General features: G+C 39.5%; 1 protein-coding gene across 4 annotated transcripts in view; it reads right to left on the bottom strand.

The window, feature by feature from the left end:
• Positions 1–16,076, bottom strand: part of LOC122550677 (LIM and senescent cell antigen-like-containing domain protein 1) — a 118,424-nt gene that overhangs the window by 56,291 nt on the left and 46,057 nt on the right. The window contains exon 1 of one of the 4 annotated variants that reach the window (XM_043691767.2): positions 5,574–6,050. The exons of 2 other annotated variants lie outside the window; for them this stretch is intronic. In XM_043691767.2, coding sequence (XP_043547702.1) covers positions 5,574–5,680 — 107 coding nt within the window. In that variant the 5' untranslated portion in view covers positions 5,681–6,050. Of the gene's footprint in view, positions 1–5,573; positions 6,051–16,076 lie in introns of those variants that run through there. One more of the 4 variants, XM_043691774.2, reaches the window with a different exon arrangement.

Genomic DNA, 16,076 nt, shown 5'->3' with positions numbered 1-16,076 from the left:
TTGCCAGATCTGAAAGCAGGTAGAAATGTAACTAGAAATGTAACAGGGTTTAAACAGAGGCAGGGAAAGGAAAGGGGAAGGGAAAGGGAGAGTACAAAAGGAGGTTTCTGTGATAGGGTAGAAGGCAGAAGTGATGAAATAATAAAATGTCTCAGATGGTGGGAAAGGTAAAAGTGGCAAACCTCTTCATTGTAGAGAGTTCCAAATGCTTCACATACTTGGAATAATTATTTATTTGTAGTTTTATCAATTTTGTAAGCCATTTCTACTGTTCTCAATGTGGTTTGTTCTACGTTTATTCAAATACAGATCATGATGCTGTTTTATGAACATCTGTTGAATCTGCACAAGCCCAAATTTCCATTAACATGTCATTTTAATGTTTCATCCCAGTTTGATCTTGACCTCTTTTACTGTTCAAGCAAGCTCAATGTGATCTGAAGGAACAGCATCCTATCTTTTGAAGAGATGCTTTAAAGCCTTCCAATCTCAGAAGTGTGTTCAATTATGCCTAATAATTGCATTTTATTTTTGGTACACCAATGTTGGTAATGAATCTGCTTTTCTTATTTACACTTCCTCGAGATTCTTTTTTATCTTGTCACGTCACTACTAATTCAGCCCCACAATCATCCTTTTGGTCATTTGATCACTCTTGCTTTGCAGCAGATTCCCTTTTTGATTCTGCCCAGTCCCCACACCTGCCCTCACTTCCCCTCCCTTTGAGTTTACTTGAGACCAGTTAAAACTTGAAAGTTTCCAGTCTGATGAATGCTCATTAATCTGGAATGTCAATTCTGCTTCTCTTCCCAGATGCTTCAAAGTGCTGGTTGCATTTTCTGTTTTTAATTCTTATGGTACCATGTTTTGCCTATTATAAAGCAGATTTAGGACTGAGTTTAGGAGGAACTTCTTCACCCAAAGGGCTTTAAATCTGTGAAATTCCCTGCCCAATGAAGCATTTCAGGCTATCTCGTTAAAAATGTTTTTAAGGCAAAGATATATAGATTTTTGAACAGTAAAGGAATTAAGGACTGTTGTGAGCAGGATGGCAAGTGGAGCCAATTCCACAAAAAGATCAACCATAATCTTATTGAATGGCAGAGCAGGCTTGACAGGCCGGACAGTCTACTCCTGCTCCCACTTCTTATATTCTCATGTGAATAGAACAAGTTAAAATGGGGAGGCCACAGACTTGTGAAACTACTACTAGTAGACTATTAATATGGAAACTCATGTAATATTCTGGGCACCTGGATTCATGGCATAACTGGAATGAAGAGTCTAATGAAGAGCATGAAACCACCATCAATTGGCGAAAAGACATTTGGTTCATGAAGATTCTTCAGCTTCTGAAAATAAACTCTGTCATTCTTACTTGGTCTGGTCTACATCTGACTCCAGGTCCACAGCAATGTGGTTGACTCTCAACTGCCCTCTGAAACAGCTTAGCAAGCCATTCAGTTTCAGAGGGTTATAATAAAGTTACCATAGTCTCCGATGACCATAGGACTTGCTCTCGAGGGAGATAAAGAGACAGGTGTTGATTTAACCGGGAGGGTTTCCATGTCCCAGGCAAGGGGACAGATCAGAAGGACAGGTTTTCCATGGTAACCTCAGCTGGCGTGTGAACTGAACCCATGCTGCTAGTATTTCTCTGCATTGCAAATCAGGCATTCCAGACAATGTAATTAACCAAGGGATGAGGTGAATGAGACAGACCTTGACATCAAGGATACATTTGACTCAGTTTGGCATCAAGGAGTCCCAGCACAACAGGAGTCACTAGGAATCAGGGAAAACAAGAGTGGTTGAAGACATATCAAAATGGTTGCAGTTGTTAAAGGTCAGTCATCTCAGCTAGAGTTCCTCAGGGTAGTGTCCTAGACCTATGCATTTTCAGCTGCTTCAATGACTTTTCTTCCATCACAAGGTCAGAAGTGGATAAATTCACTGACAACTGTACTATGTTCAAATACCATTCCCAACTTCTCAGATACTGAAGCAGTCCATGTTCAAAAGCAAAAAGATCTGGACAATATCTAGGCCCAGGCTGAAAAACAGCAAGAAAATGCAGCCACTCACCATCTTGACTTGGAAATAAAGTACTGCTCCTTCACTATCGCTAGGTCAAAAACCTCAAAGTCCCTCCTGTGGGTCTCCCTCCAGCACTTGAACTATAATGGTTCAGGAAGGTAGCTTACCATCGCCTTCCGAAAGAGCAAATGTTGGCCTAGCTAGCAATGCCCACATCCCCAAAAGACTAAGGTAAACTTAGCATTGAGCTATATGTTCAAACCAACCATAAAACTATCCTTCCTTCGGAAAAATTTAAAATGTAAAAGAACTAACTTTAAAATTAAAAGGTTGTCTTCTAAGGAATCTTTTCACAAAATTGGATGTGCATTTGCAAAAGCTTTGATAAATCATTTTGGTTCAAAAATCCCTTGGACAGAACTGTCTTTTATTTTAAACTACAGATTATTTATTACTTTTGTGTGCCGCACTATATTAGGAACATAGAAAAATTAGGCCATTCAGCTCATCAAGCTTGTTCTACCATTCAGTGAGTTCACAGCTGATCTGTGGCTTAACTCCATACATCTGTCTTTAGTTCATATCCCTTAATACCTTTACTTAACAAATATTTACCTTTGTCAGGTTAAAAATTAACTGATCCTGTAGTTTCAACTGCAATATACCATGTTTCAATCTGGTATCAATATACAACTCAACAATGCACATAAAAGTATTCTTTGACCAACTCAACTCCCATGATTTCCAGTCCTAAGCAACATTGTATCCCATCCCTCCCCATCAAAAAGGATAACTGCCTTGGCAAGCTCTTGAATAAGTTTATACCAAACCAATTGTTCAACAACCACATCACCTACCCAGGAATATGTCTTTCCTCATGATATTTTACTTGGCTCAAGCCACCATGTCAGGAAGTAACAGATGAGGACCTTTGGCAGAACAACAATCACCTGAAATAGCCATCTTATTGTATATCCCACTCTCGCCCTCTCAGCTTTCATCACCTAGAGCGATTGTGGGCTTTTATAACTATTTCTGAATTGGTCAAAGGTCCCATGCAGCCACTCAGCATCAATGGAGTCACCAATAACATTTAGGTTGCAGCTGTGGTGTAATCCAAAAATTGCATTCATTGTTGAGGATTAAACTTGGCTGAACTTCATGGTAGAATTAAAGAATTCCATCTAGCCACTGAGGGGCTATGCTTAGTTCTTTGATTACATACATGCTAAATTAATAAACCTATAGATTATCTATTCCAATATATTCATGATTAGTCTCCCTTATTCTAACCTTAAATATACAGAAGTTCTTCCAAAATTCTGCTGCCGATGTTTTAATTTGTACTAAGTTCTATTCCTCTATCAGCCCTATGCTCAATTACCTACATTCAAAATTCCCAGTCCAGTAATGCTTTGATTTTAGAAGTTCCATCCTTGTTTTCAAAATCCTTCCAGTACTTTGCCCCTTCCTAACTCAATCTACAGTGCCCACAATTCTCAAAATATCTACACTCTAACCTTGGGCGCATGTGCATTCTCAGGTATAGTTGCTCCACCATTGTTGGCCAAGTTACCTGTGTTCAAAATTCTGGAATGCCCTCTCAATACTTCTCTAAGTTACCTTCCTCCATTAAGACAATTCTTAAAACTTATCGCTATCAAACTTATGGTTACCTGACCTAATGTCTCATGCGTTTCAGGGTCATACTTTGTTTTATAACACCTCTTGGGATGTTTCATCACTTTGGGATGGTATAAATCTAATGCGCTGTTGCACTCATTGTCTAATTTAAGGAATTTTATGTCACTATCCATTACAAATGGCTTTGATTAATTTATTATTTGGGAGTAGAGAACATTAACATTGCTAAAAATCAACGGTAGTTTGTCTTGCACTCATTAGGATTAGGATGCAAAGAGATTTGAAAAAAACCCACCAATTTTTACAGCATAAGGAGGGGTTGCTGATTGGTTGAGCTATTGTTGTCATGGTAATGCAACAGAGACTTAACTGTCCATCTTAGCTCTCAGACCGGGCAGGCAGACTGATTCATTAGGGTGTTGCTGCAGGAATGCAGCAGAGATCGACAATTCGCACTGCATCTGAATGATTACACCTACATAAAACAGATGCAGTGCTACATGCGAATGCATCACACTATGAGCCAGTGCTAATTTGAAATGGCATCCCAAGTCAATTTCTTGTATTCTAGCCCTCGTGAGTACAAGACCATTGGTGAAATTAGAAATGAAAATGACTACTTTCCTTAAAAACCTGGAAGTTCAGAATAGGCTCTCCAAACTGCTCACTTGCAAAAATCATTTTGAAAGTTTGTTAAAAACCTCTGAATATCTCTGCTTCTATTACGCTGGCACACACACAAGGCCAACAATAATTCCATCATTTCTATTTGTATAGAAGGATACAAAAGATGAAACTAAAGTAAGAGATATGAATCCTGGGTAATATGAACACAAGTGCTTGATAAAACACTCAAATTACTGAATGATAACCACACAGAATTGAAACATCAATCTTCAAAATTTGGCTTGCTTAGATTCTCAGCAACTTTTTGGTTTTACTTAAGCAACGTATCCATTCCATGGACAGAAGAAAAGCAGCCGTTGAATTTCTTATGATTGATCTTCATAAATGTGTACATGGTTGTAAAAAATGAATCCTCCATTAATAGTCACTTTAAAACTGTGCACATCTATAATGACCAAGGATCACATTGAGGAGCAAGTCATTCAGTGTCATCAGGCATTGTCTTATAAACTAGTGACCTTCAACCTTATGTATAGAAAAGAAAACTATGCGCTGCCTGACATCCCTGCAGGCATGCTTCACCTTAAGACTGAAATGGGGACATCTGCAGAAAGCATTACATTCAGTATCCAGGTACATGTTGAACTGGCTTATTAAAAAAGTGAAAGACAAAAGCAGAGACACTCAGAAAATACTCTCTCATTACTCTGCTGGCAGAGCTGCTTTCAATAAGATTTCTAATTCTCTGTCTCAACACAGTGCTCTGTTGAAAGTCATGAGGTATTCTTGATTCTGCCAATGTCAACAAAACAATTTTCAGCTCAATAAACACCAATCCACAAAGTAAATGAAAATTATAATGGAATGTCTAAACATGTACAAAATCATTTTAATTTTAATTCTTAAAATCATACACAGAATTAAAGTTTAAGTACTTCACTAAAATATACAAGCGGCATCATGGCTTGAAATACTCAGACTATCATAAGTCTAATATCAAGCTTAAATCAGTTGTCACATTACTTTCTATTGACTATTAATCTAGGACTATAAAAATAATTTAAAAACCTCTACGCCTTTTAAAATGCGCATACACCGAATTGCGCTTTGCAAGGAAATGCCTTTTGTATATTTTAAGTCTGTACCTTCAAGGTATGAATTCCATGAATTCCAAATTAGCTGCATCAATGCAAGTAGGATTTTTTTTTTGGAAGAGTTTCTTGGTCTAGTTCATACAACATAGTTGTAGTTAATAATAAACTTACCTCAAACTTTTCTTTTCCAAACCTGCAGATCCAAAGCTGTCATGACGCTCTTGGCGCCGTCGATACAAATCAGACTGGGAAAGTTCCTTCAACTGCAGTAAATTCATAGTGAGGTTCGCAGTGTGCAGGGTGGAGGGCTGTTATTTCCGATATCTGTATGTCTTTACATAAACCACCATATGGACGAGCCCAGCCCAGTTGTTGATGAGCTAGTTATCACAAAAGCAACTCCTAATAGACGTTTACACCTGTAATACTGTGGGCATACTTTACAATGCAATCAGTTGCTTCCGGATTTTCCACACCCTTCAAAAGTTACAGCGTTTCATTTGAAAACTGCATGGACATAGCATCAATTTAACTAATGAGGACAAATGCTGGGAAATCTGTCATCTGCACACAAAATAGATAACTACATTTTTAATTATAGTCCTATTCAGTGAGTTTCCACCTCTCTCCCAAGTCCTCCAATCCCAACAAAGTTACAAAAGAACAGAAGTCTCCACCCTGCTAGGAGTTACGAGTAGTACATGATTCTCTTACCCCTCCCTTCCTGAATGAAGTTGAACAAGTTTGAATACGTCACAGCTGGCAGGCATTTGATTTGTAAACACAGTCAAAAGAACACCTTTGCGCAAGACCATTGTGCAACTTTTCAGTTCCTCCAGGTCCTGTTTACATCTCAGCTATCTTTGTCTTGTTAAGGTCAAACCAATCGAATACGAAAGCACACAAGACTGAACAGGTTAATTTTGCATGACTAACCCTCTCCAAGGTGTGTTGTATGCACTGTTTAACTCTTTTCCTACCAAGAGGAATTTTCAACATTTAGCAAAATTGATTTCAGTTTGATGTACACGTCTGTAAATGTTTAATGCAGAATCCAAAGTTAGAGAATTAAAAAGTCTTTCTGATTTCATACCATAATCAAATAAAAAATGAACTAGAATTCAAGTAGCATGCATTGCAGTTCAATATATTTTTGTGAAAACAGGGGATGGAGAGATAGCTTTAGATATAATACTTCTGATAATAACATCCAAATAATATATGCTTTTATTGAAGGAGATTCATGCTAGCATTGGAAGAACTGTCCCAGTTCAACATAGTGACAATCAGACATCTAGAATCACACCTAACAGCAAACTATCCAAACTCCTTATCATTACTTGCATCCTGTTGCACCAGCAGGTTAGATCCACCAGAAGAAGGAGCCCAGTAATAGCCAGTAAAATGGATAGGATCTTGGGTCTTCTCAGTGTGGATCCTGGACCCCAGGAAGTATCAGACATCACAAACTTGAACATGTTCTAATCACAGCTCTCAGCTGATAGCTAGCTCTCCCATGTTGAATGCCAGTTGGTAGAAAGACTGAGTATCACAGGCACAAAAGGGTCTTTGGTGCAAGACTTCAATGTCCTTCATCCAACAGTGGCTTGATTATACCACCACTGACTACATGTCCTGGAAGACAGTTACCAAACTAGTCTCATGGCAGGTTATAATAACAAACCTACCTTTAGGTCAACCAGGCTCTGTTGTACATGTGTCAGATGTAGCATACTGTCTAACACAAGTCATATTAGAAACAAAAATATATCTGAGATTATTAACACAGTTGTGGTGTGCCACTACTACTGTTATTAAAAGTTCTTAAAAAGCCCATTAGCATATATTGAAGAAAACAGTATTACATATTCAGAAAAGATTTGAGAACAAATATGCTAGACATCAAATTCAAGTTCACCAGTAGAAGTGCAGGACATTAGAACTTTTGTTTCTCCAAACATGTGCATAAATCTCATCCCAATCTCTGGGCTTGTATCTAAAGTGAATATCCATGATGGCACTATGGTGGCACATACCGAAGTCTGTTGTAGTGAGACAACATAGCCTACAGCTATCTTGGCACTAAGGCCCATCCTAGACCAAAGAACTGCATTTTTAAAAAAGTCTTCTGAAGGGAGCATTGCAGACACAAGTGTGTGGATTGCCTTTATCTATAGCACCAGAAAATGTTTCTACCTCTCAGCTGGCAAGCATTGCACTTGTACTGCAACTTTCATAATCACCAGAAAGAGCGTAACTAATACTGAAGTACTCACAGAAATATAGTCACTGTTGTAATGTAGGAAACGTTTTTTAGATAGAACAAACACCAATATAGTTAGGACCAGATGATCTGTTTTGTGATTTTGATTGTTGGATAAATATTGGCTAGGACATGGCCCTCATTCTCCTCTTCATAAATACTGCCATGGGATCTTCAGCATCCATCTGAAAGGGCAGGGTTGCCCAGTTTAATACTTCATCCAAAAGATGCCACTTCCAACACTATAAAACCCCCTCAGTACTGCACAGAAGATTCAACATTGAGCTCTTCTGTCAAAGCCCTGGAATGGGAGTTCAACTTCGCAACTCAGGCGAGAATGCAGCCAACTGAGTGACAGTTTATTTGATTTTATAACTATACTGCTTCAATAAGAGGTAATAGAGCCACTGAATAATATTATGTAAAAACTAAAAAGGTTTAAATGTAAATGGGAGACAAAAGGTGCTAATTCACAACTTGAATTTTGGAAAGTTATGGACAAATCATGTAATTGACACAGAAGTTTACTATTGTGCAACACTGCTGATAAATATTTGGACATTTTCTTTTTTTTTGAAAATGAATTCTAGATCTGGTATCAGAATTGCAAATTTAAATTAAACTTCTGCAGTGCAACCAATATCAGATAACAGATCACTGGTTACAGAAGATCACAATTCTTTCTTGTGTTGATCTGGGGACTCTTCAAGTGAGTTATTGTTGCTGGTCAGGTTTTAAGCTCTCTCTCAAGGTTGCATGTTTGGATGTGAATGAAGGTGACTCGTTTGGAATGTGTAGATCTCAAGTACATGTGCTCAAATAGTCCCACCAGATTAACTTTGATGGCAGCTCCACTCTGAAAGCTCAAGTCTGTACTGACTTACTGAAAGATGTACAAACCGAAAAAAAACTGCAAATGCTGTAAATCAGGAACAAAAACAGAAATTGATGGAAAAGCTCAGCAGATCTGACAGGTCTTCCTCAGAGGAAGGGCCCTTCTACCAGATACTGAAACAGGTCTTTTGAGAAGCACTGAAAGTGGGTCAGCCACTCGGTAGTTATGGATCGCCTTTAGAAAGGAAGTGCCAGTCGAGAGCAATGAGGATTCCGTCTAGAAGCAGGCAGAATTAAAATGAAATGCTGAAAACTACACACTCAGCTAGCTGATGCTTAAATTATTTATTTATCAATTTTGAAAAACCTGCCAATCCAGAAATAACTGCTTCAACAAAACAGGTGCTGCTTTGTTCTGCACGATGTCAACCCCAAAACATTCATGAGCCGGTTTAGTGTTTCTGTCATCTCATCTGGGATAATGACCCAGCAATTTGGGAAGCTCTGAGCTCGAGTTCAGTTAGTTTACATTTTACTACTTTGCAGCGCAGGCTGCTGCCAAGCTTTCTGCTCATTTTCTATTGCACGAAGGAGGTTAGATTTTCAAATCAACCTTGTTCAAAGAGGTTTTTACATACCTCTGGAACAGGCAGGATTTGAACCTAAGCCTCCTGGTTTGGAGGTACAGACATTGCCACAATCACAAGAGCATCTCAAATGTTTGCAGTTATCTGGAGCTGATAGCAAAAATTACTCTCTAATCATTGCATATTTATACGATCACATGCTATGTGTTGATTGTTTCTGGTTATGAATAGACTGCTACAGAGGATCAACAATTTCAAGCCTCTCATTGCAAAGATGGACTTTAATTTTTTGTTTCATTCACACAGAAAATGTTAACAATGCGAGCTGGGCCAGTGTATATTTCCTATTCCTAGTTGCTTTTGAGCTGCCTTCTTGCACAGCTGCAAGTTAAGATACCTTCAGATTCTCTCTCTTGCCTCAACGAGAAATACTAACATGTCTTCCTGAGCAGTATTATAACTACATACTTACTACTGTATAATTATCTTGCTTATTAGGTGGTTATCCTTTTATGCATTAGATGGCAAAATTTGGTTTACTTGAAATAGGCAAGTTCAATGAATTGCTCAGTCCCCTTATCAATTCTGTTGTAAAACTTAGAGCTGAAGGAAGCATATGGCATAGGTAAAAAGGAAACCTGCTTGAATGATATACATAGTGGGTTCATGCCACCGATTGACACTGATTATGTTGAATTAGTCAATGCTGGAAGCTGTGTTTAAAGTACAATAAATAACAGTTCTAATTTTCATTGCCAGTTAAATTGTTGGTTTGATGTTGGCAGTGTGGTAGATTAACAGCAGCAAAAAGGTTAATTTATTCTTTAAGAGAATTGTGCCATTCATTGCTGTTTGTGTACTGTGTGTACACATTTCTCCCTCAGGGATTACAGGAATGCAACGAGGGACAAAGAAGGAAATTTTAAAGAAAATACACTTAGTCTGCTTTAAAAGTGTCTTAAAAGAATTGCTTCAGTGACCCACATGTTTTCAATGGCAAATTTCAATTTGTTTCATTCTGATGATCCACTGATAAATATTTCTTTTTTTCATGGCTTTCTACAAGCTGGGAGCATCCTTGAATAAAACTGTAAAATACGTTTATTCAGAAAGATACTGAAAGAGTGGGTTACTATAACCCTGTACCTAAAATCTGAGATGGAGATTGCCCAATTACATCTTTCACAACACCTTTCTAGCAAAAAAATGAAATTTAATTCCAATACCTAATGCTTATTATCAAGGTTGATAAAAGGAATTAGGCCCTGCATTTGCCTTTATTTGTGAATACAAAGCTTACTTGAAAACAACAATTAATGTCTACCTACCACAGGCACTCAGTTTACTACTATTCTGTGGTTATGAGGCAAGGACCACCTAACTGGAGTCACACAGAGTATCTAGATACACTCCATCACTCTTGCTTAAGATTTACGTGCAACATCAAGTGGCAGAACAAAATTCTTAATACCAAGTTCTTGCAGGGTGCTGTACAGGGGTGGTGCGAAATTCACCTTTAACAAATGCCAAAACATCCTGGGGAAAATTCAAACAGGGAGGCAGAGAAATGTTACCTCCCCTAAACAGAAGTAACAGCATTTGTGAGGATCTCTCCTCCAATAACAGGCTGGTTCTATGATGCATTTGCTACTGATTGACTTTCTCATGTGTCAACTATAAGCCTGAGTGATGGTAGAGAAAGTGAGTGGCAACTGTGAATAGTCATCGAGACCAGACGGCCCCGAAGCCAAACAGAGGATGAGATTACCAAGGCAAGGGCTGGGGAGGGGATTGGACAGGAAGCCAGGCTCCCAAAGCTGAAGGCTGGAGGGGTATGGAAATTGAGGTTGGGGGCAAGGGGCTGCAAAGGGGAATGAATAGTTTCAAACTTAACAAATAAATATCCAGGGAGCTAGAGAAACCTGAAGTCAGACATAACAAACTCCTTCTAAACGAAGTTCAGAGTCTCTAGCTTTAGAGTACATAGGAATTAATACATTGTGGTGTTATTGTAATGAGCATTGTATCTACGAGAAAATTTAATAATGAACATTTTTATTTCATGACAATTGGCATTGTTGTCACATCTAAAAGGATTTCATATACTACTATTGGAGGTGTTCGAAATAAACTTGCAATTAGGCAGGACCTCACCACTTCATGAAAAACATGCTTAGGGTTACGACTCTTTCTGCACAGAAATATAACTGTTTTTAAAAATTATCCTTTTGTTTTTATTTTATGCCTGCTGTCATGTGGGTGATTAATGCCTTTTTGTATGCTGGGGCTTTAAACTTAATGGAGTGCTGATAATTGAAGGTATCCATGAACTCTTCTAAAACTGCTTCTGGACATGTCTCAACATCCTATGTCCAACACAGAAACAGATTTCATTACCTCCATTATTGGGTGGTTGCATCACCTCCAAAGGAGATAATGAAAAAGGAATCACTGAAAACCAAGAGAATAGTCTATGAAAATCAAAAATAAATCAGGGAAAATCTCAGAAAAAGTACTTGGTCAGCATGGCAATTTTCTACAGCCATTTGAGCTTCGGAACCCACGCCATAAGAGCAGTCATTGCTTTTCATGCCTGTCTTGACTTTCAAATTGAATTGATCCAAATTTCATACGGAATAAAAGAAGAGCTAGCTATTTGGATGTAGAACAGGCTCAAAAGTAGAAGACAGAGGGTGGTGGTGGAGTATTGCTTCTCAGAATGGAGACCTGAGACTAGTGGTGTGCCTTAAGGATTACTGTTGGGTTCACTGCTTTTTGTCATTTATGTAAATGATTTGGACATGAACATAGGAGGTAGGGTAGTAAGTTTGCAGATGACACCAAAATATGAGGCGTAGTGGACAACGAAGTGGTTACCTCAGAGTACAGAAGGGTCAATGATCCAAGGAGTGGCAGATGGAGTTTAATTTAGATAAATGTGAAGTGCTGCATTTTGGAAAAGCAAATCAGGACATTACTCAAACATTTAATGGCAAGATCCTGGGGTGTTGCTGAACAAATAGACCTTGAAGTGCAGGCTCATAGTTGCTTCAAAGTGGAGTCACAGGTCGATCGGAGAGTGAAGGAGGCGTTTAGTATGCTTGCCTTTATTGGTCAGTGTATGAGTATAGAAGTTTGGAGGTCATGGTGTGACTATACAGAACTTTGGTCAGGCCACTTTTGGAATATTGTGTGCAATTCTGGTCGCTGTGCATTAGGAAGGACGTTATGAAACTTAGAAGGGCTCAGAAAAGATTTACAAAAGGTGTTGCGAGGGTTGGGAGGGTTTGAGCTATAGGGAGAGGCTGAATAGGTTGGGGCTATTTTCCCTGGAGCAACAGAGGCTGAGGGGTTGCTTTATAGAGGTTTATAAAATCATGAGGGGCATGGAAAGGGTAAACAGACAAGGTTTTTTTTCCCCCAGGGTGAGTGTGTCCAAAACTAAAGGGCATAGATTGGAGGTGAGAAGGGAAAGACCTAAAAGGGATCTAAGGGGTATTTTTTTCATATACAGGTGATAAATGTATAGAATGAGCTGCCACAGGAAGTGGTAGAGATTAGTATAATTACAACATTTAAAAAGGCATATGAATACGAAGGTTTTACAGGGTTATGGGCCAAATGCTAGCAAATGGGTCTAAATTTATTGAGGCTATAAGTCGACATGACAAGTTGGACCGAAGGGTCTGTCTCCATGCTGTATATCTCTAATTTTTAGGTGGAATAGAAAGCATAGAAAACAGGAGCAAGAGCAGGCCATTCAACCCATTGAGCATGCTCAGCCATTCAACAGTATCAGCTGTGATTATGTCTCTCAAATTCCATCATGTGTGTACAAGCTCTTTGAACATATTGACTTCTTGCCATGTCTCCTGCCTCTTCCCCACACCAGTTGTGATTTAAATAGAAACAATGCCCTCTTGAATGACTCAGTTAAATCTGCCTCCACCACATTTTCAGACAGCGCCTTTTCTCACATTAAATTTGTTTCTTTTGCAAAACACTGGAAAACCATGACCACTTGTTCTCAATCTTTTTTACAACGAGGAACAATTTCTCCTCATTCTCTGTCAATGCCCACCATGATTTTGAAAACTTCCACTTAACTCCAAGGAATCCCACCCTCTCCAATCTATCCTTTTAATGAAAATTTCTCATCATTGGAACCATTGTTATAAACCTCTTCTGTACTCCCTCTAATGTGTTTGCACCCCTTCTAAAATATGGCACAGAACTGTATAATTGGCCTCCACAGCTTTCTGTGGTTGAGAATTCCACAGGTTTACCACCCTCAGTGAAGAAATTCCTTCTCACGTCAGTCCATAATGGCATGCCACTTATTCTGAGAATGTGATCCCTTGCTTTTAGATGCCTCACTAGGGAAACATCATTGCTACATCCAGTTTGGCCAGCCCAGTCAGAATTTTAGATGTTTCAATGAATCCTGTCTCATTCTTCTAAACTGCAGTGAATGTAGACCCAGGTGACCCAACTTCTCCTCATACTACAAATCTTTTATCCCAAAAATCAGGCTGGTGAAACGTTGCTGCATTTTCTCTACAGTAAGCACATTTTCTTTTAGCTATTGACACTAAAGCTACACAATGATAGGGCTGTTTTCCCTGGAGCGTCTGAGGCTAATGGGTGACCTTGTAGGGGTTTAGAAAATCATGAGGGGCATGGATAGGATAAATAGACAAAAAGTCTTTTCCCTCGGGTCTGGGAGTCCAGAACGAGAGGGGAAAGATATAAAAGGGACCTAAGGGTCAAATTTTTCACGCAGAGGGTGGTACATGTGTGGAATGAGCTGCCAGGCTAAGTGGTGGAGGCTGGTACAATTGCAACATTTGAGGGGCATTTGGATGAGTGGGAGGGGTTTGGAGGGATATGGGCCGGGTGCTGGCAGGTGGGACTAGATTGGGTTGGGATATCTGGTCGGCATGGACGGGTTGGACCGAAGGGTCTGTTTCCATGCTGTACATCTCTATGACTCTAAAATGCAGTCTCATCAAGCCCTTGTGCAGCTGCAGTAAGCCTTCCTTGGTCAGTACCCAAAACTCATTGACACCCACACCCCACGAGTGAGTAAAAAATAAATAATCAAGCAATCTCATCATTTAATAACTGCTCTCTACATAGCAGCATCTTCAAGCTATGTGGTGAACAACTCGTGCAGATAAGTCTCCTTCCTGCACTGTTCTCCAAAGTGCTGAGAGAATTCAGATGAAGGAGTCAACCATCCTGCAACTGACCCCCTGTCAAACAAGTTTTACTTTTTGAATACTGATTTGGGGCGGTGGGGGGTGGAGAAGGCCCATTAGGTGACAGCAGCAGGAGCCAGCACAATGGCACTGTGGCTCTGGCTATACAGAGGATAGGGAAAAAGCATAGTAGAGCAACAGTAATTGGAGATTTGATAGTCAGGGGCATAGATAGGTACATCTGAAGCCACAAGAGAAACTCCAGCATAGTAAGTTGCCTCCCTGGTGCCAGGCAGCCTGTATGAGAGAGTAGACAGAAGTCATTGTCCATATTGGCACAAATGACAAAGATAAGAAGTTTGACAAGGTCCTGCAATGACAATTCAGGGTATTAGGTAGTAAACTAAAAGACAGGACTTCTAGGGTAGTAATCTGAGGATTACTCCCCATGCCATTTGCTACTAAGGCGAGGAATAAAGATGTATATTTGAACATGTGGTTAATGAGTTAGTCTGAGGTGGGGTGGGGGGGGGGGGGGGTGAGGAAGCTTCAGATATGTGGATCATTGGCATGTCTTCCAGGAAAAGTGGAACCTATACAAGAAGGACAGTTGCGCCTAAACTGATGGACACCAATATCCTGGCAGGGAGTTTTGATAGCGCCACTCAGGAGGATTTAAACTAGTGTGGTCAGAGGATGGGAACCAGAACTGTACATCAGTAAGCAGACAGATTGGGAAACAGCTTGGGTCGAAGGGAAATATAGCCAAAAGGAAGAGCAGTCAGGGAGTGGTTACTGAGCTCAGCAGAACTGGAGGCTTGAACTGTATTGATTCTATGCAAGAAGTATAAACAGATAAAACAGATGAAATTTGAGCCTAGATTAATGCAAACAACTTTGATATTGTTGCTATCACAGAGACATAGTTGAAAGAGCGACAGGATTGGCAGCTTGATGATTCTGGTTATTGAAGTTTTAGATGAGACAATAGAGGTAGCAACAGAGGTGGGGAGTTGCTTTACTGGTTGGGTAGTGTATCACAGCTGGGTTGAGGGAGGACACCCTGGAGGGATCTTGCAGTTAGGCATTATGGGTGGAACTCAGGCACAGGAAGGGGACAATCACAGTGCTACAGATCTCTCAGCTGCCAGCAGGAGACAGAGGAAGGGATAGGTCATCAGATTCTGGAAAAATGTGAAAATAATAGGGCTGTTGTGGTGGGTGATTTTAGTTTTCCCCATATTGTCTAGGACTCCCTTAGTGCCAGGCTGTGGTTTGGATGGGGAGCAATTTGTTACACTATTTGAATTCATCACTACTTCAGCAGCAGAAGACAAAGAATAGTGAGAGAAATGGAATCATCTAAAAAAAGGTGTCCTTTCTGGGAGCTCCCGAAGAATCTCTGTTGGGACCTTTATTCTTGACATAAATAAACCCTCTCAAACAAGTTAAAAAGTAGAGTTTAGCGATATGCAGATGACAATACTCTGTTCTATGCATCATGGAAAACGCAAGATCATCTCAAATCCCTCAGGATGACTTTCTGAAATTCTTCTTAAATAAACTACCCAATGGCCTCTTGTAATGCAAAGGTAAATACAAAATACAAAAACTCCAAAACAATACGTCAACAATCTTTCTTTCCAAGAATGATCCCATAATAGAACAAACTACCAAAAAATTTTTCACTGTCCCATTACTGAAATCTTTATTTCCAGATAATTCTCAAAAGTTTTTTAAAAAATATCAGGGCTACCACTGAAGGTTTAGCTCGTACTGCCCATATAAA

The sequence above is a fragment of the Chiloscyllium plagiosum genome, unplaced genomic scaffold (assembly GCF_037043375.1).
Source record: "Chiloscyllium plagiosum isolate Xiang-an unplaced genomic scaffold, Cpla_swu_hap1 HiC_scaffold_6, whole genome shotgun sequence".
In the NCBI taxonomy this organism is placed as follows: domain Eukaryota; kingdom Metazoa; phylum Chordata; class Chondrichthyes; order Orectolobiformes; family Hemiscylliidae; genus Chiloscyllium; species Chiloscyllium plagiosum.
Note: the sequence above shows the minus strand (reverse complement) of the source record. Positions and strands in the feature narration are given on the sequence as shown.